Here is a 25,798-nt window from a genome sequence, read left to right as displayed (position 1 = left end):
TGTTGAGCTTCCCCCACAAAAAAATCTCTAAAAAATCTCCAAAATATAAAATGAATTTTTGAGCTACTTTTAATGAAATTCACCAAAAATCTACACTTCTGACATGGATTTTCCAGGACACTTCTGCGATTTCCACCCGGGCACTGTTTATATGGGCCGAATACCAGCTATGTATTCTTCTCCTCTGGCAATCATTCGTAGCTGAGTAAGATTGTCTTCCATAAACACGGTTTTAACTTTAGCTAATGGGGCCTCCCGCTGCTGCCGCACCGCTGGAGCACGATTTCTGTTCTCATCCTGAAGCAAAGTTCTTAACCTGAGGTACTTTTTCTGGGTTAGCGGAGTCTGTAACCTGAAGCGTATGTAACCCGAGATACCACTGTACATAACTTTGCTTCCAAGAATTATAATGTATATGATCTTAATTTTAGTTTTGTGCAATATTTGCAATATGGTTACCATATTGTAATTCAATTTATTAATGACAACTTCATTAAGATCCAAATATTGAAATTTTGCTCAAATTCAAAATTGTACAAAAATTCACTGTAGCTTAGTGTCACCTACTATGCAATTATATTGCAGGCTTTCCACTGGCATCTTCTGGGGCTAAATACGATGTTTTGAAACAGTAGTAAACATTGGGAAACTTTTGAAAATATCTCCATGCATTTACTAGCATGCTGAAAATCTGTTTGTTGGTGATGTTGTATGACATTGGTTTGCTTCCAGAATATTACCTGCAATTGATCACTCCGTATATTGTTTTGAATGAAATGGGCAGAATAGACTATAACAGATGGACATATAGTTTAAGCTGACCGAAGGGACAGCATGTTACACATTGGAAAGCTACAGTTCTTGCCAGGAAAATCAGAATAGTTATTTATGCTTCTGTCTTTTGAATATAAAGAATGAAGCAGTATAATGAACTGAATGAAACTTTCAACAAACCTTTTAAGTGGAGATTCTTAATAATAATTGATATCTGTGTTGGATCCAAAATGATAGAATTGCATCTTTCTTTTGAGGAGACAATACATAGCATAAAGTGTGTGAGAGATTATATGAAAGCATGGCATGTCTCTTTGGTGACTCTTCTACTTATGCATAGAATGTTACTAAATGTGCAAGTGGAAATCAAATCTGGATTTACTTCCTTTCCTAGATTGTTCAAGAATGGAAGCCACGTTGCTTGACTCTTTTGCAAAGTTAAATAAAGCACAGTAATTTAAACACTTTTTTTTAATTATAAAAAACCCACACATATTTCTTCTTTGAAAAGGCAAAACTCAGTATGTTCGAACACATTTTGAATGATCAAAGTTCTGCATCCGGTGAATGTCTTAAAGATCAGCCAAGAAAGGAAAAATGTTCACTGCTTTATAAAGAGTTACACCCTTGCTCAAGGACGGAATAGTCCTATGACCTTTTCTCTAGCCTTTTGTATTGTTAATAGCTAAGGATATTTCTTCAATGTTTCCTCAGTGATTAGAAGATGCATGTTTGAGTGCAACGTTTTGACTAGTAGCTGCTGATCAAACCTCATCTGCTTGTATGGGGGTCTTAGAAAATGTTTGGCAGCCAGATGCAGTGAGTGAAGGGGACCCAAATCTGGCTTTTGCTGCTGATAGCCAAGGAACCTTGTCGGGTTTAAGGGTATACTAATGGGTAAATTAGCACTGTTTGTCAAGTTGCCTGCCTCTTCCCCTGTGCTTAGGTCCATATTTATAGATGAATAAATGCTACTGGAGGTGTGGGGAACTTTGGCCCTCCAGATGTTGCTGAACTATAACTCTCATCATCCCTGACCACTGGCCATGTGATGTCTGGGGCTAATGTAGTTCTCTGCCTCTGTACTGCTGCTACTGCTCCACCACTGTCTCCATACGAGGGCAACTGACCATGTAAATAGCTGCCCCTAGAACTGCCCCTGAGATGCACAAAACTATTAGGATGCTGTAGAAGATTGCCATATAAGATCATGCTGGGTTGTGTGTGTCCTTTGAAAAAGCTAGGGGATTCTTTTCAGTAACTCCCCTGTCACCAAAGAGCTTGTGCCAATTCACAATGGTTGCCAAAGAGCGATGATCAGTCTTGCACGCAGCTGCAGTCGTCAACGTCATGACTCTTCAAGACTTTCGCTCTATACCATCTTTCTGCCTTGACCTCTTTTTACATTTCACATCTGTGAGCCTCTCAATTTCATCTTTCTCTTTGGAAAATCATCATTATTGGACAGTTCCCATCTCTTTTGGGCTCGAAAAAAGAAAGTGCTTTCGTCCAGCGTTGATTTGCTCTTCATGCTGTGTGGTCTAATCCTTTTTCAAGTTTGTATGAGGCTAGGAAAAAGGCAACACTCCTCTGCTAATGCAAATGAAAAGTAATATTTGTGCTAATTTAAAAGGTAAAACACCTGACTTCATACACTGAAGCCTTTGTCCCTTCTGAGAACTTTTCTCTTTTCACAGGATGAAAAGATCTTCATTTAAATCAGGGGTGGCTCACTTGTGTCCTTCCAGATGCAACTCCCATCATCCCTGACCATTGGCTAGGATGGCTGGGACTGATAGGAACTGGAGACCAACAACGTTTGGAGGAGGGGCTCAGGTTAGCCACCCTGATTTAAATGCCTCTGTGCTACACACACATGCTGCAAAATCCTTTGCACACCATATTGTACTCAAGTAGCTACCAGTTTGCTTAGTTTGATGGCAGATTCATACTGATTTGCAAATTAATTTTGTCTCTTTGTATACCGAGGGTGTGCACAACTTATTTAATTTGTAATAAATGCAATTAGAGAAATGAATGAGCTATCAAGATTTTTAGAGTATGATCCATCAATGTTGGCATAACTTGTAATCCTGGTCATTATAAATAACAAGGGTCTTTTGCAATATGGAATGCAATTTCCCCTGCAGTTTGTCTCATTACTTTATGACATATGGGTTAATATTAAATTACAATGCCTTAATTTTCAAATCAGAGCTTAATTTATAAGTAAAAGGTTAATAAATTGCCTCTGCAGAAGCAGGATTTGGTGTGCGTTTGTTTGGAACAACCCCCTCCCTTTTGACATATTTTCTCTAGATTGATCTCCATCCTTACCAGTGTCATTTTCTGCCTAGCAAACTGGAAGCAGAATGAGAAAGATTATGATGCGTCCCAATTTTGGCTCTGTATGACTTTGCAGGGGAAATAGCTCAGTGACAGAGCATTTGCTTGGCATGCAGAAGGTCTGAGGTTCAATACCATGGCATCTTCATGTGGGGCTGGGAGAAACTGCAGTCTGAAAACTTGGAAAGCCACTGTCAGTCAATATAGACCATACTGATCTATGTGGACCAGTGGTCAAGCTTCTATGTTTCTGAAAGACTTCTAATTCTGACAATGGTCTGAAAGCATTGGTTGTAATTACACTGTTGAGTTGAGACAGGTTTCAGCCTGGTTAATGCTTTGATAGGAGTCCGCTTAGGAACTTGTCTAACAGTGCAGTCTTATGCATGTCTACTCAGAAGTAAGCCCTACTGAGTTGTATGAGTTTCTTTGAAAATTTTGTGAGTAGTGCATACACACGCACACGCACACACACGCACGCACAGGCTGTCTTCCACTGCTTCCCGCAGTTTGGTCAAACTCAAGTTAAGTTAGTAGATTCAAGAACACTGTCCAACCATCTCGTCCTCTGTTGTCCTCTTCTCCTTGTGCCCTCAATCTTTCCCAACATCAGGCTCTCTTCTCATGAGGTGGCCAAAGTATTGGAGCCTCATCTTCAGGATCTGTCCTTCCAGTGAGCACTCAGGGTTGATTTCCTTAAGAATGGATAGGTTTGATCTTCTTGCAGTTCATGGGACTCTCACGAGTCTCCTCCAGCACCAGATATCAAAAGAATCAATTCTTTGGCGATCAGCCTTCTTTATGGTCCAGCTCTCACTTCCATACATCACTCCTGGGAAAACCATAGCTTTAACTATACGGACCTTGGTCAGCAAGGTTATGTCTCTGCTTTTTAAGGTGCTGTCTAGGTTCGTCATTGCTTTTCTCCCAAGAAGCAGGCGTCTTTTAATTTCGTGACTGCTGTCACCATCTGCAGTGATCATGGAGCCCAAGAAAGTAAAAACTCTCACTGCCTTCATTTCTTCACCTTCTACTTTCCAGGAGGTGATGGGACCAGTGGCCATGATCTTAGTTTTTTTGATGTTGAGCTTCAGATCATATTTTGCGCTCTCCTCTTTCACTCTCATTAAATAATAAATAATAGGATTTCACCTCTGGTAAAGGTGTAAAGCAGGGGTGGAGAACCTTTGGAGCTCCAGATTTTGGTGTTTTCAGTCTTAGCTTGTAGCTCAGTCATACTGACATCATATATTTATGGTATGAAAGAAAATGATGTGACTGTTGTAAACTTTGATTTTTGTTTTTGGAGGGGTGTGAACTTTTTTTTTTGAGTGGGGAAAATATTCAACATGGGTTGCACCCTGTAGATTTTAATATAGTCAGGCACTAGATAGTTGCCAATGCACTGGGATTCACGTTGTACAGTGTGACTGTGGGCAGTAGAGAGAGATGGTTTGAATGAGTTTTGGAATTTCCTAGAATAGGTTGTGAGGACACAGGGCCAGCTTAAGGCCTGGGGAGGCCCTTGGCAGAGTTGAGCCCTCCTACACCGGTGAACCTCCTCCCTAAGCTTACCCAATGGCTAGGGCCCTCTTCCAATCAGTGCCAAGAAACCACTGTTTTAATTTCCTACAGTGCCTTCACAGTAGCATCAGTCTAGAAGCCACTTTTACCATTTCTTGGTGGATCTAATTTTCTACTACTTTTACCATACCATCCAATATTTCATGGGTGAAAATCAGAACACTCTTGAGTACTCACAACTAAGGATGGGAGAGAATTTCGTGTAGTCTACATTTTTTAACCTCCCACACTAATACACAGCTCAGATCTTTTGGACTGCTCACTTGTGTGAATTTTGCAATAACATCTTTGTTTCAAAAACATGCCAAAAAGTACAAGATTTTTTTTTTTTAAAAAAAAGATAAAATTGGATTAGAAGTGCAGACACTGAGATAAAGTATGTATTTTAAAACACTGGGCTGAATCTAGTGAAGTTGTCCCATTGGTGCAACAACCTGTACAATGGGACTTCCTTCCACCTGCTTGTGTTCCCCCATGTCCCCCATCTGTTCTGGGTTTTCCCCCAGTCCCCAGGAGTAGATGGGGGGGGAGGGGAGCATGAGAGCATGTGGGGAGAGGCAAGGGAGATGTAGTCCAGTTGCACAGGTGCAAGTCCATGTGCTAATGGGATGACTTCCTTGGATAGAATTAAAATTTTGTAATAAAACCATGCATTTGAGTACAAAGTTTCATACTGATTTTTTTTTTTTTAAAAAAGAAAGCTCAATTAATGTGGATTCATGGATAGGATAGATTTATGAATACATGCAAAATTGACACACAATGGAAATAAACTGATACTCTTATTCTCACACTAAGAATCACTATCTTCATCAGTTCCCCCCACTACATATTGCTGTAGGCACTTTGGTGCATCATGTGCACAGTATTCATTTACTCTACAATGCTTAGCTTGTCTTGTAGGGGTTCTAAAGGAGGGACTGTTAGTTATTTACCAGAATAGTAGTTCCCTTCAGAACACTTAAAGAAGTTTAATAGAATGCTTAGTTGGTTAATCTTATAACTTACTAGATAGATAGATAGATAGATAGATAGATAGATAGATAGATAGATATGCATGCTGTAATTGAAATATACATGATCACCCTTCTTATTTGCATTGGTTTTCTGGGTGCTGGTGGTGGAAGGTAAGCAGTGCACTTTGCAGAAGAGGGTTGCTGCTCAGTAGTAGGGCATATGTTCTTCTTGCAGAATGCCCCAGGCTCAGTCCCTGGCATCTCCAGATGCAGCTGCGAAAGTCCTTTATCCGCAAGCCACTGCAACTTTCAAAATGCTTCCACAGCATCTACCCAGAAGGCAAAACAAGGGACTGGAAGAGAGAGTGTGTAAACAGGGGGAGTTGATGTGCCTTGCAGATGCAGCCCAAGGAGTCAAGATCAACCCCAAGTTTAAGAGCTTAACTTTGGTCTTGTTTGTTTTATCTTACATTTACAGCCACGTATTTAAAGTGGCAGTTTGCAGGTTTACACGAAACATAAATCTTGGAGGGAGAAATTACCATTACAGGGACAGGTTTGTTTTGTTAGGCCATTTTACTCACACGTTAAATAGCTGTCAGCAAGAGGCCTTGGTTGGTCATAAATTGCCATCCCAATAATACAGACTGCTCTGTTGATTTATAATACAGCTTGTCTTCCAAATGGATCCAACAGTCCCTAAAGAACAAAAGCACTCCTGGTAGAAGATTGAGACCATTCAGGGGGGCACTGGAATGGCTGCTCTTGGATGGAGCATGACAAGGTCCCACTTTTAGGACAGTGGCTAGTGTTTTTGGCTAATGTGTTGTCCTGATTTTAGGTTTCAAATGAGAACCAGTAAATGAATGAGAAAGAATAACTTTAATAAAAAGAAGAGATTCTTGTGTGGATGTTGGCTTATCAACTTTCAATTTCCGGTAATGGTACATCCTGCAAGCCTTAACATCCTGGCAACATACTTTGCAAGGATGTCTCTAAACTCTTCTATCATTGCAACGCGGGCTACATGTCAAATCTAAAATCTGAGATGGCAGTTCCTCTTTGGGGAGGAGCCTTAGCTCAGTAGTAGAGCATATTCTTTGCATGAAGAAGGTATCGAGTGAAATCCTTGGTACTTCCAATTAAACTTATCAGTTAACCTCTGCTAGAAACTCTGGAGAGCTGCTGCCAATCAGGAGAGGCAAAGGACACAGGACAAGATTGTGGACCAATGATCTCACTCAGTAATAGGCAGCTTTGTATGCTCCTCAACTATCTCCTACCCCATGCCTTGTGGTTGCTTTTGTTGCTAACTTGTTGAACTAGCTGGGTATCAAAAGTGCCTCCCAAAAATGGAGAGACAAGCAAGACTAGAGGCTTGGGCAGCCAAGTCCAGTGTCCTCCTGGTGCTTCTGTCCAGATGAGTAAAATGCCTGGTGCCTAGGTCATTTGTTTCTGCTGACATCAAAAGGAACAAAGAAGAGCTGTGCATACACCATAATTCCACATTCATATTATGCAGATACAGAATTTGCTACTCTCAGGATGACAAGAGGCACAGGAGAAAAGGACTCCTGAACCTTTTAATAGTTTTGTAGAAGACATTTTTTTTTTTTTTTGCAACTACAGCTTGTCAAGCAGCAGTAAGATATTCTGCACCTGCTGAAATCCCCAGTGCAGCTGATCTTTCTTTCCGTTTCTTTGCATCTGGTCACTCCAGAAACAGGATGAATAATTCACCCTTCCTGAGGACCGCAAAATGGCTACAAACTTCCTGAGATCAAGGAGCAGGTTTTGATCTATGTTTGAACTGTGTGCCATCTGAATCCAAGGTACTGGACAGAACCTTTACAATTGTACGAATTTTAACCAAATGTGTATAGTTAAGTATAATGTATGAGAGGGATCACTTCTGGTGGTGTAGCCACTCTGAGAAACTGGTTTTTGCAGGTTTAAAATACCAGGAGTCTGTTCCGGCAAGGATCAACAATAGTTAGACAAAAGAAATATGCATGGGAAGTATGGTATGCAAAGCTATTTGTATGCTCTTCATTTGGACAGCTCTTAAGAGAGTGTAATCAAATTTTGCATTGTGGTTCCTTAGCAGGTTTTCATCTATGTTTGGATATAGTTGGGTGCCATTTTGAATCAAGATGGAGGACAGAACCTTCCTAAACTGCACTGGGTTTTTTTTTTATTTCTTAGAATTCCCAAGCAACACTGAGGATGAAGCTGCTAGTGCCAAACCATTTGCACTATTTATAGAGGTTGCAAGCATACCGTATATTAGCCCATTTAAGGGATACAGCTGTGGCACCCTTTCTTAACTGAGCAGCCATTCATTCATCAGGGAACAGGGAGTACAGTTTTCCTTGCACTGGCTGTAACCTCTGATGGTCAGGATTTGACCCAGAAGAATCAAGGCCATGATCTCACACCTCATGCCAATTTCTCCAAGAGTCGACTCATTAGTAAGCTGTAACTAATCACAGCCCCCTGCTCTGCAAAGATGTTTGTCATATTCACACTTTACATTTTTAGGTGTATACCTTTAACATCTTGCCTATGCACTTAACTCTAGAGTGTGTGAAGTGGCCCATCAAGGAATCTGCACTGTGCTTTAAGTGAGGCTTCTGCTGTGACTGCAGCCTGGATAGGAAAAAAGTAATAACAAATGGAAATTATGAAAAAAAAATTACTTTTTTTAATGTACAAAAACATTTATATACAGTTACAGCATGTGACTGCAATCCTTATGATGTAGAAAACAGCTAAAAAGGTCCTGAAGGTATAAAGACAGAACAATTCAGCTACAGTACTCTTATTAATATACAGAATATATATATACAAAGCCAGTATTGTTGTTATAATACTATTACAGTAAAGGCAGGAAGACCACTTTGTAAAGCTGAAGAAAGCAATGAGTAAGTGGGTGACTCCCCCACCCCCATGTATCCATGGAAGATGGCAGCTTGCCACCAGGCAAAGTTCTGATCCATTAATTCAAGGGGCATCTGAAATGGACTTGGCCCACTAACACTCTTGATTATTGTAATTCCACGAAAAGTTCAGTGATCATGATTCACACAACCAAGCCATTCTGCAACCCTTTTATAATTATCCCTTGAAGGTCATGCCCTGTGGGGAGGCTCACCAGTCTTGACTAGGCCAACAGGTTACACTGCAGTTTGAAATAAAGGATGAACATCAAATTCACTTGATCAAAGTTCATTCACAATTTTTGATTACATTCTGGTTTCACAGTTAGATAGGCAATGACAGAACACATGATACTGCAAAACCCAGTAAATCCTTATTCTCTGCCTTCCCCCCAAGGTCTTGTATTTAGCCTTTGTGAATGAGAAAATAATAAAGAATGCAATTTTGAAATCTTTCACGAATTTCAGTGGGACTTCATGCCTAATTCTCATCTTAATTTTTTTGCTGTGATTAATGTCACGACCAAAGTGATCTTTTCCTGACATTTTGGCATGCTGATTCTGCTCCTGTACGATTAGATTTAGCATTTAGGATGTATGGGAGTTCCACTATAATAAGGGTAACCAATGCAAAACTGATGTGAAAATTTACTCCTTGAAAACTCTGCCATGCCAAAAACTTGTAAGGAGAACTGTGCTCCTTTTCAGTGGCACCATATACCAGACATGGAGAGACTAGTGAATGGAGGGCAAACACCTTCTGCCTATAACATAATCAAAAAGTACCCCAAAGTGATAAATGTGGCTCTGATGTGGCCATCCCCTTTGTGCTTTCAATTTCAATGTTTAGAAAGTGATTCGCAGTCTTTAATAACCATTTTGTGTTATGCATGGCAGGGAACTTTATCCTACTAGTGTAGAAATGATTTTAAATTAGTGGCATTTTCAAACCTCCACTAAATTCTCTGTGATATAAACCAACTTATAAAGATTACCCTCTGGTTAAAAAACAAACAATTCCACACAGGGCATCCATCTTTCACATCTCCTCCCCATCAATGTGTCCCTCTCAAATGTCTTATTATATAGACTGCAGTGCCTTACATTAATGCATCTTTATTTTATATATGCTTTAAGATACACTTTAGTTGACGTTAATGGACAAGAGATGCCTTGACGATTCAGCAACTAACGCATAGTAAGGCACTTTGCTGCAAAACTGTTCAGGAGCTGATGCTTCTTGGCTAAGCTGCAAGCTGCAAAGAGCTATATTGGCTGCATAAACAATGCTGTGTATGTGTGCATTCACACACGCATGTATGTGCATGCCTGCACCATCTGGTCACAAAGCAAAGCGTTAAGCATACACAGTATGGCTTTTGGGTTTGGGTCAAAACTGCACCCATCCATTTGTGACTGAAGTGGGCAAGAAACCGCATTTTTGCAGTGATAATTAAGGGGAAACCAAAAGGAGACGGCAAAACAGGTGCAGTTTCAAAGCAGAGCTTCATATGAAACAATGCTTTTCAGTATTTTTGCCCATACCTCTCTAGTGTTCCACATCCGGACAAGTCCCATCTTTTTTAGCTGAAGGGTTGAGAAACTACTGAAGCAAGCCTAATAGATACCTGCTCAGAAGTAAGCTGAGCTGAGTGTGGCTTGCTACATTGGATTGCAACCTATGAGACTTTCAGCCTATGACAAGGGGAAATAGTGGAAGTGATGGTCAGATTTTTAAAAAATGATGCCAAATGTGCCATTGTTTTACAAAGATGGACACTTTAGATAAATGTTTTTGAAAAAACAAGCACAAAAATAATGCAAGAGGTGCACCCTTTCAGTACTTCTTTTATGAGTTTTATACATGTTTGTACAAAGACACTTTTCCTGTGTTTGGAATCCCTTTAATGTATTTAATACTTGTAAAAAAAAAAAAAAAAAGGTCTACTCTATGGAAACCTGTTTTTTATTTTTTTAAAAAAGAATCATAAAATTGCTTAGCATGTAATCTCTTGGATACTTCAAGACAGTTATGCTTTAAGCGTTAAGACATCATGTTCAGAAATTTACTTTCTTCTGCTAGGGTTGTCAACATAGAGCTCATGTCCCCTATTGCCATATTACTAATTCCAGCTGGTATGGATGGCAGTGTCAGAGAGTTCCGGGGAGTTGTAAGGCGGGAAGAGTTCTGGGAGAGATTCTGTAGGATGCTAGGGCTCAGGGTCCCTGACATCAGACTTGAATGGTCCCCATCATCCATGATGGCATCAAAATCTATCTGAGGAGGCTCCAGAACCTGTGAGTCCACAGTGCTTGATACTTGATTAGCCCCAGGAGATGGCATTGTGCCTGGCTTGATGTTCAGTGCACACTGCTGTTGTCTTACACTACAGTCTGCATGGGTATTAAAATTCCCATTTTGTTCATACATGTGTATTTGGCCATAATAGTGCATCAAATGGTTTCCCCCCATGCTGTTATTGTATTGCTGTGGCTGCGATGATGCTACACCAGTTGTTCTCTTGGAGGTGAACTCTACCCTTTCCTGCCCTGGGCTCACATCATTGGCTGGGTGAGATATTCTCATGTAGCCCAAGTGTTGCATAGCACACATCCCTCGGTGCCTGTTTGCTGGACTGGGATTAGGTGGAGGATGAGGCTGAACTAGACCAGAAGGAAAGCTCTGTGCAACGGTACCTATCATATCCTGTTGTGGCTCAAAGTCTTGCTGACTGGAGGTCATTAATGCAGAAGGTTGATGGAAGACCTCCTGTGTCATGGGAAAGTTCATGGGGTTTGGCTGAGACGAAAAGCCCTGCTGATGTCCTGGTTCCTGTGTGACCTGACTGTGCATTATGCATTCTCTGCTACTGTCAACCATTGATGTGGGATCAGCCATAATATCTATCTGCTGAGGATGAGCATGGGATGCAGGCTTCAATATCATGTTGTTACAGGGAGGAGAAAGCTGGCTGAGGTCACCCCCCATTGTGTTTGGGCTCAGCATTTGATGAACCTGATGGTACGCTTCATGCGAGTTCAAATCTGGGTTGTTACTGGGTCCCGGATTCACCTGTTGCTGCCTTAAGTGCATGCAGTTTAATCTTTGTCCATCTATGCTTGTGTTTTTCTGCACAAACTGTTGCAGGTTTCCATTCATATTGTTTTGACCCACCTGCATCTGTTGATGGCTAAAGTTCTGATACTGGCCAAAGTTGTGCTTTTGATGAACCACAGCTAAGTTACGTGGAGGGAACTGTTGCTTTGCTTGAGCAGAGGATGCGTCCACCGTACCTGAGCTGACTTCATTCCACTGGACAGGCATGTTGTTCTTGCTCAAGTCAGAATCTGCTCCAAAGTTCATGTGACACTCACTCATCACTGGAGCTGCATGATTCATACCCACATCTGGAGCAGGCACCCTGCTGAGTTGGCTTCCCAGGTTGCTGTGTTGCACTTTTGCATTCACTTGGAAGTTCTGCATTTCATTGCCATAGCCTGCGGAAGAGTTGTCTGCAGCCATGACACCGTTTTGCGATTTGATGTATTGCACTACATCATCAGGTAGCACAATGTCATCATCTCCGACGGAGCCATCGGCCTCGCCAGACATCGCTTCCATGGCAACGTTCTCGGTGATACTCGGAGGCCGTGGGGAATAGATGTGCCTGGCGAGGCTTCCGTCGGAACGTGCAAAGTTTGGAAGGCCGAAGTTCCTTCTGTCTGCAGGAGGGTGGAGTGGGTTCATACTGTTGGTGCTGTTGAAACGATGGACTCTAGGGAGGGAAACTGGCTCTCCAGCAGGTCTCCTCACCGGATCACTTGCGCGTCTTGCATTGTTGCCAGGTCCATCGTGAGCAAATCCCAGGGACGCACCATACCCATAAGCGTTGCTGTCACTGCAACGCCGTGGCCCAGGAGGAAGGCGAAAAGAAGGCAGAGCAGGCTCTGGCCCATCCAGAAGGGAGATTTTATTCCTCAGGGTCATCTTTTCCATGTTAGGCAGGGGGGTAGGTGGAGGGCCCCCTGTGGCAGCAGCATACTTGGCTTTCAGCCTGTAGTGCTGCACCGGTGTGAGGTTCAGAAGACCTGGGATTCCGTTGCACTGGCTGGCGTCGCTCGATCTGCGAGAGGCATCCGTGGAAATGGGGTCGTAGGAGTCAGCAGAGCTTGTGTTGTTTGGCCGGGCTCCAAACTGTGACGCTTCACTGGAACGGCGGCTGGAGAAGTAAGGGGATATCCCTGATGACCTGCGGCTGACGGTGTAGGCAGAGCTGATGGTGCTGGTTGAGCTGTCGCGACGTTCTGCTAGTTGGTTCAGCATTGTGACCTCGTTGATGGACAGGTCTGTTATCCTTGGGTTAGGCAGCGCTGCAGAAGAACCACCACCACCCATGTTGTCCAGTAGACAGCCTGGTGGAGAGTGGTAGAGAAAAGAGGCTTGTTATTCAGTGTTGATAGCGGAGAGACAACTCGGTTGCTAGTACTTTGTTACTTGAACTCATCTTACCTCCCCGTTTCCCCCTTTTCCCAAGCATCTACCACATGCAACATATTCAGGCTGTTATCAGGGTTGCTTACCATGTGCTGGGGACAGGAAATAGTATTGAAAACATCTGAAGATGGTGTGACAGAACCACTGTTGCCCATTGCTGTACACACACATATCCTTTGCTTGGCTGCCAAGTTTGGTCAAACAGGTTTTGCAGGTTTTTGAAGTGCTAGCAAATAGGCTTGATCTGTGATAATGCACATAGGATGACTCTGTCATATCAGCTTTAGCTCTTGGAAAGGGGGTGGGGAGAGAAACAAGTGTTTCTCCCCAGCCAAAGGAAATGTAGATTGCAAAGGAGAACAGGGACCTGGGCATCGAAAAGCAATACAGTGACTGTTGCAGAGTCACACATTAAATTACCACCGAAACAGCTATGAGAGAATGTCTTAGGGCTATACTGTGTCAGAATGAAAAATATGATGGGCACAGCTTCCTTTAAACAAGTACCATCAATCAGCTATGAAGAATGATTTCAAAGATTTACAAAGAGGAGTCACTTCCTACCCAGAGATGATTATAATGCAGTGCTATTCAACTGGACCTCCCACGTCCAGTCTTTCCTATTGACTTAGCATACTCCTGGGACTCCACACTTACCGAGTTTGTAAATATACGCCACAAAAATGTAACAATGCCATTTTCATGGTGAAAGAAACAGTTCCTCATAGATCATTTAGATTTCCCCTCTGAGCCCAGGGTACTCTAGGAGAAAAAACTGAGAGCAAGAGGAAGGAAATTTGCCTGGGAAGGCAAGAGCCTTCTTGTAGTACGGCAGTGTCAGGTTCAGCAGTAGTTTCTCAGGGAGACAAGGAAGTGCAGAACAACCACCTTGCAATATGATATCTGAGTTGGAGAGTTCAGCAAACTAATGGAAGTCTGTTTGCATGTTCTATGTTTGGGTTTGGATCCCAGCTCAACCCTTGTATTTGTTTTAAAGTGGGGAGGGAGGAAGTGCAGGGGATTATAATGGCAGGCCCTTGAAACACTAGCAAGGTAAGCTGTGAGATCTTAGAATTGTAGAGTTGGAAGGGACCCTAAGGATAATCTAATCCAACCCCTTGCAATGCAGGAATATGCAGCTGTCCCATACAGGGATTGAACCTGCAACCTTGGCGTTATCAGTACCATGCTCTAACCAACTCAGCTGAGTTAATGCTTATGGACAGATCTCAAACAGTGGCCAGACTTACCATTGCCTGGGATGGGAGGCAGCTTGGTATTTCTGACTTGTGGGGCCGGATTCACCCACGAGCAAGAATCCTTCACTGTCCTGAGTTTCTCTTTCTTGAGCTGCTCAAGGCGTTGCATGGTTGTCATTTGTTTCCTCAGCTGCAGACTGACGGTTGAATTACCAGATGAGACCGTCGAGTCTACAACAGGAGTGCCATCCTCCAACGCGGTCAGGTCCCCCAGACTTCCCCCACTGTGCATGTTCATTTCGACTCCACTGTCATTGTTGTTGGTGCTCCCAAGTGGTGATGGTTCACTGCTGCATGAGGATTGGCCACCAGGACTGGACTGATACATCTTAGAGAAAACAAAGAAAGAGGAGGAGGTTTGCATCAATGTGATGGTTCTTCCCCAGTATCAGCTTTGCTTTGCTAACATCTATTACGGCTGCACCAAATTTTCTCATTTCACAGTTCACATCCACAAAACTAGCAGGATCAAGGCAAGGCAAGCAAATTACTAGAAAAAAAATGCATAAGCTTGCTGAAAACTTCCGTTGTTCCACCACCCTTTCCTTCCTGTGGTTGCTCCTCCTCCTCTGCACCATTGTAGGACTCTCTTCCTTTTCACCCCTGCCTTCTGCCATATTCTGCCCACATCGTTACTCCCATTAGCCATGGTGACCAGCATGGTTTTGTTTAGAGGTGTCCATGACATCATCGCATCAGATATGATCTTGCAATGTTGCTGGCAAAAACCACAAGTGTTAACAAAACCTATTGGATTAGATCACAGAAAGGGCAAAAAATAATAATAATATTTTTAAATATTTATATGGTGCTTTTGGGGGGCAGAGCCCATCCAAAGCAGCTTCTGATGATAATGATAATACAGTAGTACCTCGGGTTAAGTACTTAATTAGTTCTGGAGGTCCCTTCTTAACCTGAAACTGTTCTTAACCTGAAGCACCACTTTAGCTAATAGGGCTTCCCGCTGCCACCATGCCACCAGAGCACGATTTCTGTTCTCATCCTGAAGCAAAGTTCTTAACCCGAGATACTATTTCTGGGTTAGCGGAGTCTGTAACCTGAAGCGTATGTAACCTGAAGCGTATGTAACGCGAGGTACCACTGTAATAATGAATCAATATTACAGGAAGAAAGATAAAAGACCTTCATAACTTCCATAATGTAATATTCCAGTCTCCCTCCAGTGAGACAAAATTACTCAAATACGAATAAGAAAAATAGCATTGAAATGAACAGCATCAAAAAGTACTTAAAAATAAGAGGCACTTGGGGGGATTTATGAAAACAAACCTTTTAAAAGGCAAACTTGTACAACTTAATCCTGCATTTATTTTATTTTTTAAAGAGCATAATTTCATTGTGAAAATTTGTTTTATTTTTGTTGTTGCTCAGGCTCCCCACGACTGAATGAATTGGGACTGGTTATTTTAGCTGGGTAACCTGTTTTCACCACTTGGCCTATACAAAGGGCTTTGTGGATTGGCATATACTTAAAATGTGTATTATTCATTCCAGTATCTTTTGTACTGTATTTATTTATACAACTAGTACTACAAAATGGGATGCTCATGTTTAACTTAGCAATCATCAGTTTTGAAACAGTTGTAGAACTTTTTAGTGTCTATCTTGCATCACTGGAATTTTGTACAATAAAAGAATTAAAAGCCATACCAAGCAGTCAGCCCAGCCCCAGGCTTCAATCAAACTTAACTAAGCCAGGTCTGTTTTCTGTGTAAACAAATCCTCATTAGGTGATAAAGCCAATGTGTTCATTATTGCCCGCAAGTGTGATGGCACTGTAGTGTGGACACAGGTTTTCCATAAGATAAGTGATTAAGCTAATTTTTATGCCTTTTTCAAGCACGGGTATGTAAACATCAGGGAGCTAAAAGCCCTGAGGGTGGATTTTCTTTTCTGTTAACTTGGAAGAACTGTATGTGCTCATTCAAGAAACTTAAGCTCTTGATGCTTTTCTGAGATAAACCTGGAACATTAGAAGATCTTCCCCGCTCCACAAACTCTACAGTGTGCCTGTTTGTCTGCAGTAGAATCAAGCCCAAAAAGCTTCAGGCACAGTGCACGACTCATGGTTCAAAGGACCCTTACATGCTTGTCCGACAGTCTTTATAGACAGATAAGGGCATGATTTGCAGGCTTAGGTTTGGTAAATGTTTTTTTTATTAGGAGGTATATTTCACATTAAGTAATTTATTTGCAATAAAGGTTAAATGTTTTCTGCTGGCTCAAAGGAAAAGCTCTTTGCTGTCCAGGCTATGGAATGATGATTTACGATTGCTGATCCTAGATGGCTGTAGAGCTGGAATGCCAGATGACACTTGGTTTAAAGGTTTCCTTCTTTTTCACAACATCTCAGTTCTACAGAATACAGCAGGGTGAGTGGGTGGACAGTTCTTTCCATTGCCCACCTAAGAACAATAGATTTGCTGTGAAAAGAGAAGGTCACAGGGCTCCATAGAGCCCCACATTTACTAGAGAAGTGGTGAGATGCTAACCAGGAGATGTTGGCAATGCTATCTGTAGCAAAGTAAACTCTGAAACAGGCACAACAGCATAGGACTGTCATCATGCATGAAATCTATGACCTGTAATGCCACAGCAGTACACTAGAACAGCTATGTTTGCAACACAGGCTAATGGTGCGACACAAGTCTTATTTAATAATTGCTGCCACTGCTTGGAATATTAAATGGATCAGCTTTGCCTTGTGCCTGGATAAATTTGACTCCAGCCTGAATTGAAAGTAAGCCATAAAAAGGAGTAATTAGTGAAATGCCAGTATGGAAAGGATGAAGTAGAAAGAAATATGGACCATGGCTATTTCACCCACACATTCTACTTTGGCACCTGGACAGATATGCACATTTTATGTCTTTTGTACAGAGACTATGACAAAGACAGTGTATTTGCTCACCTTAGTACCGACTGTCCTTGTGAAGTAGAGTAGAGAAAGTTAAGAGAGGAGAAAGAACAGGTTGTTAGAACACAGACAGCACAAAAGGAAAGGGCCAAGGTACGGATGGAGCAATGGAGAGAACCAAAAAATAATGGCAGATAAGCAATATCCACGACACAGGTCAATGAACATTTGGCCTCTTAAAATACAATACGTAGACATGGTTAATTATTATTTCTATTGCATCATCAGTGTGCACAGCACTTTACAGAGTGCAAGAGATCATATCACAAAGATGTTTTGGGCATGGTATATTTTGCTTGAATGCAAGGTATTGAGAGTGCCGTCTATTAAGAGCAAGCTCTGATTTATGGAAAAAGGACGTGTAGGCAAATCTTGAATGAATTCTGTTGTCAAAAGTTAAAACCCAGCTGGAGAGAGAGTGTGAGAGAATGCTTTTCAAAATGCTTACAGCAGTTAATGCCTTCATTAACATTGCAACATTGCTGTAACTCTTTGGAATATTTCACATAGAGAAGAAAATATGCATAGGACCGTAGGTGGGCCTTAGTGAAATCTGAGCTGGGAGATTTGAAAAGGTGGTGGTAGGGAAAATTGGGTAACTTCATTTGCCACTTGGCATATTAAATGTCATCACCAGTATTTCAAAGCAAGTGCATCTCTTACCACAGAGTTCTCCGTCTTTATTGTTTTGACTTGTAAGCAGTCCTCCATGCCTCTGGTGGTGCTGTTTGCCTCAGCCCGCTCGTCTGAAGCCTTTCCACTCTGCTTGGCACTTGCTTCATTGTCGCTGTTTTCCTTCAGCGCAGGCGGTCTCAGGTGAACGTCATTGCGTTGTTTCTTGGTGACATGGGCCTCTGGCCCGTGCACAGTCTTCACGTGTTTCCTGAGGGAACTGGGGTCTGTGTATCTCTTTGTGCAGCCCGGAATTTTACAGACGTAGGGTTTCTGCCAATGGGAACACATCTAAAGTTATACACCTGAAGCAGACAGAAATATACGAGACACAGTTCAATGACAATTTTGCTTGAATGACAACGTTGGTGTGAATTTGGAGCGGACATGGGAGCGGCTTGAGAATGCGCCATTTCTCAATAGGCGGTGATTTTTGCAAGCACTGATCTAACATACAGCAGATTCTGTAATAGCTGTGTGCAGATCTCCCTCTGACAGACTAGTTTCATTGGTTTGGGCTTAGTCATGGTTAAAGCAGGCCACCAAAATCAATAATGAACTCAGTTGTGAGTGACTAACTTAAGTTCCATTAATCTCACTGGGGCTAGTTTTAGCATTACTTAGTCTGGGTCTGAAAAAAACCATTGAAAAAAATCAACTGAAATGCAGTTGTGCCGAAAAACTTTTCTCATACCCCAGATAAAGTGTCTTTCTCTGAGTTGCTTAGGACTGATATGCCCTGGGCTGCTGGTAAGGGTGTGTGTGTCTGTGTACAGATGGATAGATGAAATTGTCCTGGGGTGTCAACCCAAAATATTCTAACACCTTGCCTAATAGTATTTTGCTTGATTTGCATTTGTTCCAGTTGCCGCAGGAATGTTAACAAGGATTAGCATGGGATATGGCTGAGATGTACAGGGAATCTCTTCAAGGAAACCTTTCTGCTGAAATATGGTAGCCTGGGAGGCCAGCAGGAGGGAAAGAGGCACCCTATTTTACAGAGAGCCAGAGAGACAAGCCAGATTGGATTTACAAGCCATCAGATCTCCCTCACATCTCCATCACCTGTCAGGAGGGTAAGTTGTTATTGCTGCACGGTGGAATCCACAGACGTGCAGTGCTTTTGAAGAGGATAATGCTGTAACTATTGGAGCTATGAGTCACCGATAACCACAACACAAACAAAGTTAAGGACTGCACAGCTGGAAAGAGAGGTAAGAAAACAGGAAGGTATCCTGCCCCTCACCTCCCTGCCAGCAATTTATCCATTCCCAAATCCAGAGTGCGTTTGCACAAATGCGGTTAGAGCAGGATAGCCCCTGAGATACTGTTTCTGAAGGGCTGAATTCATATTTTAAAATGCCATTTCAGGCTAACTAGCCGCTTAAAGTACTTTTCCACTGGGACCTTGGAAGCGGTCCAGCCAAAGAATAAGCAGGTATACATTCTTCCAATTTTAGCAAGAAGTGAGCATTTACTTTTTCCTATGTATCTCTTTGCCTGGTAGATGCAGAGCATTGTGCTTTGCATTCAGAAGGTCCCAGGTTAAATTCCTCACCATCTCCAGGCAGGAAATGTCCCCTGCCTGAAATCATGGACAGCTGCTGCCAGCCAGTGTAGACAATACTGAGACGGGTGAGTGGTCTGATTCTGTATAAGGCAGCTTCCTATTTTTTTTTTAACCCAGAATAATTCATGTCCACTATTATCTCCTCCTACGTTAGGTGGGCTGCTGCACAGTTTGGCTTGAACAGTGGAGGGGAAGATCAGTGGAGGGTAACAGATTCAAGCCTGAAGAATGGTTTGCATCGGAAGCAAGAAATAAAGGACTCCATTAGTCACTCATACTCCACATCATTAGGGCCAACCTTGGGAATTCTGCCAAAAACAATTCACCCCCACTCCTTCCAAAAAGTTACTGAACTTTCCCCTCTGCAGAGTCCTCCAGAGTCAGTTCTGACCATTACATCTGGTCTTTTTGGGAACTGAGTATCGAAGTTCCCCTGATGAGTAACAGTTGCTGTCCAGCCAATTGTCAAGAGGGAAAATTTTACCTGGCACTCTTTTGTGGAGAATAGATGACGCTCTGGCCAGCCACTCTGTTTCTTCATCGGTGTGACAATCTTGTAAAACCCAAGTGGGGAACCTGAAGGCTTCATTCCTTCATGCATTCCTTCATGGGCTCCAGAACCAAAAGGTAATGATGAGCAATGATGTGACTCTTACTTTTGTATAGTAGGTTGCGTTCCATGTATGGAAAACCCAGAGATTTCTACATGCCCCGCAATGCAGCTTTCTCTCCATCCAGACAAGTAAGAGGCATTATTGCAGCTCAAGGCCACATTCAAAGAGTGCATGGAGGAGGGTGGCTGAGAGGTATGGGATGGAGAGAGGAGGCATGGGGAAGGGGGCAGTGCCCTAGAGAGGCAGAGAGGACAGCATTGGGTTTGCAGCCTGGAGGTTCCCCACAACATTGCAAAAGTAGTTGTTGATCAGAAGTAATACACAATGGGTTTTGGGGGGTGTGCGTGCGCTGGTTTGACACACACGAAACGTGCTCACACAGAGCTCCCCACTGCCTACCCTTGACTTCTAACCTGCAGCGCCTCTAATTCCCCTTCCACCCATTCAAACTTCTTGTATTTACATGAAAAACAATAAAAATTGTTTGGGTAGAAACTTCAAACAACATTTTTTGCCATGCCTGGAACAAATCCATTCCACACAAATGCAGCACTACTTAATGAAGCAAATTATATGTTCTGTTTCTGAAATGGCCATATCACTTTGGAACCTTAATTTTTCAAAATAAAGAAAGACCTCAGTTCCCCTTCCTCATACTGGCACAGTGTATGCCACGTTTCTTACCAGTATCTTTGTAACCCTTTTCTTTCTCTAACCATCCTCCCTCTACCTTGCCTCCAAGCCCTCCTGTGCAATGAAACAAGCACATTGCCATATTTGTACGAAAGGAAACTCTTGCGTTTGCAGAGGAGATTAAAAATAGATGGAGAGGCATATTAGTCTGAGATCCCTAACATGATGCCACCCAAAGTTGGCTAGGCTGAGGTTGTCACTTTAAAAGTCCTGTACCCATACCAGTCTACTTACTCATAGTAATTCATATTAATCATTACAAATGAGGCTAGAGGCTAAACCTGGCCCGGTCACAGCTGTTTTCAGAACTTTGGAGCACCCCACCTTCCTGCCATTTTCCTAATTAGTGGTAATATAAATTTCAACCTCGGCATTAGCCTTTTGCAGTAGACCATCACATGCTTTACAATAAATGCAATTTCCTGCCCTCCCCCAGCTCCTAATAACGGATCTTCATTAGCAAGGCTTAACAAAGCATTTGCCTTGTGCTCTAGCCTTGCGTGTCCATAAGGCAGGAACTGCGTTAGGCTTGGATCCTAGTTCCGTGGGGCTTCATTCCAAAACAGCAAATACGAGGAGCTGCTTGGATTAGGAAGGGCTTGGGATGTGGCAAGAACCAGCCTGTGGGCTCAAAGCTAGGGAGGATGTCTGCTCAACAGTGTGGTGGTTTCTAGTCTGGCATTCATAAATATCAAACTAGCATAGTCTACATTTGCAGCTCAGCAAATGTTGCAGCTCAGCAAAGAGTTGTGTATCATTATGGTAGGAATTTGCTGTGTATATGTATATATATGTGTGTGTGTGTGTGTGTGTGTGTGTGTACAAGCACACACACAAAATCCAAGTGTGTAAAGAATATATTATTAGCAGCATTTAAATAAAAACAAAACACCTTTACCTGTTTTGGTGAAGGCTTTCACCTACCTCATTGGAATGCGTCCTGTTCTGGTGTTTTGCTCGGTCAGAAGCATTAGAAAAGGCCTTATTGCAGCCCTCATGTTCACAGACATAAGGTTTTTCACCGGTGTGAGACCTCAGGTGTGTCTTCAAGTTCTCTAGCCTCGAATAGGCTTTGGAGCAACCCTCAAACTAAAACAAAAGAGAAGTGTTAATCAGCTGGAGGCATTTTTCCATCTCATCTGGTTTCAATCTTCACCTCCTCCATGAACGTTATTTCCTAGGCAGATCTTTCCTGAGCAGGCTGTGGGGGTAAAGGGCTTCCCCACGCCCCTATGCACATAATCTGGGCAGCTGATTTAAAGCAGAGGGCCTGAATGTTTAGTCACAGCCCACTCTGTATGGCTATCTTAAGGCACTCTCTACACAGCAGGCATGACAGTTGTGGAGACACCAGGGTTTCCTATAGTAAACACACTTGTATCTTCGAACTGCCATGCACATGTGCCTGAAGGCCCTAATTTAGTGACACAAGTATTTTATCTATGCTTCATGTGTTTGCAATAAACACCAGTACATCCCTAGTGCAGCAATGGCAACAGATCCTGCCACTTTAACTGTGGAGCTGCAATTCCATGTGCATTGAGGTACCATTTCTTTGCATTGAAAAATGTATCTTACTGGATAGAGATAACTAGTAGTTTAGCTATTTTGGAGCAGTACACATTGATTCTGGGCAGAAATATGGATGAAAGGCAGCTCTGATCATAATCTAAGTACCAAAAATTTGAGATCTGAAAAGTTGTTAGGCATCTCCTTCACCCCATCACAAATTCTCTCAAAAAGGATGTGTCTAAAAAAACTGCACCCCAGCCTAGTCTCTGGTCCAGTTTGAATCAGGTTCCACATCTCAGTTTGCTTTTGAAGACGAAGCACACGTTGAAAAATCACTACACAATGAACCTGGACAGCAAACTCTCCACCAGATGAGGTTTTAACTTACATTACGGCACTATATGGAATGAGTTCTTCACTCGGGAGTTAGGAGTAGTAGCCAAGTGATTATGAGGTGATAACCTGGCTAGACTGCAACTTTCCAGAATGCAGAAGGAGATTGCCTCCATTCCTAGATTAAATTACTCAGAGGGGCTTTCAAGGAAACACCATACCTTGTGGGTGAAGTAAATCAGAGACAGAACTAGCTTGCTCATCCACCAGAACAGGAGAAGGGCAGTTTTGGAGTCCTGCTCATTGGGTGATGTTTGTGCTGCACACTTCTTTCACAATTCAATTTGCTCTCTGCTTGTGGAATCTGTGGTCTGAATTGTGTTATGTGGGTCTGCAGGAGTTCAGTGCTTGTTGTGTTGGATAAAGCACCATACTTCCTTGCTCAAGCCTGCACTACGCATGGGCATAGTGTAGTGTACATCCAATAAACAAAATTTTTACTCACACACATCTTCTGTAGAGAAGATATTGGGCATGCATGTGCAGGAATCTACATGCTATGTATGCAAACATGGGGAAGGCAGGGCTAGACCAGCACACATAGGCTTTATACATTTTACCAAGCAGGTATATATGTCTTAAGATTCCCACCTTGATTTCTACTCTGTGCTTAAATGGACATGATGCGACCAGTCCAACACATCAATCTGTGTGCATGTTGATGGTGTCAGTATCTTACCGTGCACTTGTGTGGCTTTTCCCCAGTGTGCCTTCGCATATGCACTACCAGCATGTACTGTGCTTTGAATGGCTTCTGCTCCCGTGTACACTCTTGCCAACGGCAGACAAACTCCTTCTTCTCCCCATGAATGTGATCATTATTGATATGCTGGAAGGAGAGGAAAGAAGAAGAAGAAGAAGTCAGGCTGTTAAAAAAAGAAGAAGGAAGACAGTGCCACTTTCTTGCCGGACAAGGAGGCTATCAAAGGCTACATATTACTGCTAATATCCCAGACAAAGAGGATACTGGCCTGATCCAGAAGAGCTCTTAGTTCTAACCTTCCATCAATAAGACCCACAGAAAACATATTAATGGGAAAGGGCATTAAAGAACAGTGGCTCATCTCGCTTCATTCCAGAAAATACATGGAATTCCAAGCAGTTCTGTGAGTGGACTGGTGGATCTCTCTATCTCTTCTCTGCCAGCCCAAAGGAGGACTGTTTCCATGCTAGCCACAAAGAACGAAATGTATCTTCCTCAGCAACCAAAACAGAAACCAAGTAGGCTGGTGGAGAACAGGGGGCAAGTCTGCTTATTTTCTATTACCTAGCCTCCTAAAAGTGCTTAGTGGACTGCTTTTCCATGATGGCTTCACATTTTCTATAGCAACCAGAATGGAGATGCAGGCTATTGTTGTTTATTAAATTTCCACACCAGCCTTCATCTGTGGATCATGGAGCAGCTTACAATATAAAAACACAGAAATGCATACCATAGTAACAAAGAAAAACAATTGCCCTCCCTTGGTTTAAAAGGCCATAGATTGTTTTTAATTTTTGTGTGTGTGTTTGTGTGTGTTCTGTGTGTGTGTGTATAGAATAGATCCACCCTAAGCAGACTAGCTTTAATGCTGATTTATCTTGCCAGATTTAAAAAGAATAGAAAAGCCAGACATGTTTGGGATGTGCATCCTATCCCCACCCCCATTCCTCTTACCATTACACCCATTATTAAAATTGATGATAACTGTCAGTTTGCAAAGCTGACAAACCCAAAATCTCTGCTAAATGGAGAGAAGGAAAAATGGCAGTTTTATCTCACTTTGTTGTTTCCACAGAGAATATTTTTGACATGAATACAACATGGGTCCCAGGGCTTAAACCCTGTGGTCCAGGTCAGAGAAGGAAACCATAGTCTGTAGGAGCTGGGCAACCAGTACTCTAGCCCAGAAATCATCCAGGTCCTATATGATCTCAGAGAGCCAAAACTATGCTGACAAAGCTCCAAGATCCAATGTACTTCCTCAGCCTGAGCATCATTTTGTAGGGAACACAATGAGGCCCATCCCTCATGGTTACTTGTTCCAGGTGCTCACCAGCACTCAAGACATGGGCACCTGACAGACAGGCAATCAGAGCTCCCTGTGCAAGCTACAGAGTACTCCTTTTGCCAGCTACAAATAAATAGCTAAATATATACATTGAATGCTATTGCCTGGCCAGATTTTGTATTGAATATGTAGCCGTCTGTAGCAAGAAATAACATTTGTAGAGTCTGAAGCAAAGAACCCTCATGTACTACTAATTATTTAGCTGCATAAAAGCCTTCTGTTGCAGCAGAGCCTGGATCTTCAGTTCCTATTTTTCCAGTTTTAGGAATGACCAAACACATCAATTTTAAGAAGTGCAGCAACAGTGTTTCTCCAATAGAAAGCATTAAACTATAACACCTGGAGGGCTTCTTCACCCACATTCAGCACAGAAGTTTCTCATGCAGACTGCAACTCAGTATACCACTGAGATGCAGGGTCCAATTACTGTTGAAAAGCAACATTCTGGGGAAAGCAAATCCTCATTAAAAAGCTGTATATATACCTAACAAGGGATGGCACCCCACCTTAGTCATATTTTTAAAGTGATGAACACCTCTTGTTAAGGTATCCCATGCTTATCCTTTGGTTGCATCCAATTTTGCCCTTATATGAATGGACAGTATCCTTCTATTTGCAGAAGAGTCTGATCTAGTGGTTGCTGCCTCCTCCTTCCACTGTTGGAAGGAGGAGGCAGCAACTTTTGCTGATTTATCCTTATCCCTGCAGCCTCTTGCACACCTTCTGTTCTATTCAGGAGGGTACCCTGGCCATGCAGAGCAGGGGGTGGGGGTGGGGTGGGGAGAATCTGTGAAAATTGCCTCTCCCTCCCATTAGTGAAAGCTTTTCAAAGGGCTCTTGCCCTTTGAAGCTGACAGAGCTGCATTCAACTGCCCTGCTTCCCCCAATGCTTTGTTAAGCCCCCATGACACTGCTTTAAAAAAATGATTCCGAAGATAATACCCCTGGGGTCTACGTAAGCAGTGCTAGATGAAGAAGAAGAGTTTGGATTTGATATCCCGC

The 25,798-nt window shown here is 42.5% G+C and overlaps 1 protein-coding gene and 1 long non-coding RNA gene across 2 annotated transcripts in view; one reads left to right on the top strand and one right to left on the bottom strand.

The window, feature by feature from the left end:
• Positions 1–19,508, top strand: part of LOC309337133 — a 33,694-nt gene extending 14,186 nt beyond the window's left edge. The window contains exons 3-4 of the long non-coding RNA XR_014154120.1: positions 7,381–7,492; positions 18,829–19,508. This is a non-coding gene — a long non-coding RNA (uncharacterized lncRNA). The remainder of the gene's footprint in view (positions 1–7,380; positions 7,493–18,828) is intronic.
• GLI2 (GLI family zinc finger 2) overlaps positions 8,531–25,798 on the bottom strand; it is a 199,071-nt gene continuing 181,803 nt past the window's right edge. The window contains exons 10-14 of the mRNA XM_081852582.1: positions 23,425–23,574; positions 21,765–21,929; positions 17,955–18,236; positions 14,345–14,681; positions 8,531–13,012 (exon numbers count right to left, since the gene is read on the bottom strand). Coding sequence (XP_081708708.1) covers positions 10,644–13,012; positions 14,345–14,681; positions 17,955–18,236; positions 21,765–21,929; positions 23,425–23,574 — 3,303 coding nt within the window. The 3' untranslated portion in view covers positions 8,531–10,643. The remainder of the gene's footprint in view (positions 13,013–14,344; positions 14,682–17,954; positions 18,237–21,764; positions 21,930–23,424; positions 23,575–25,798) is intronic.

This window comes from Podarcis erhardii (genome assembly GCF_964252035.2).
Source record: "Podarcis erhardii genome assembly, chromosome: 1".
Lineage (NCBI taxonomy): Eukaryota > Metazoa > Chordata > Lepidosauria > Squamata > Lacertidae > Podarcis > Podarcis erhardii.
This window is presented reverse-complemented; position numbering and strand designations above follow the sequence as displayed.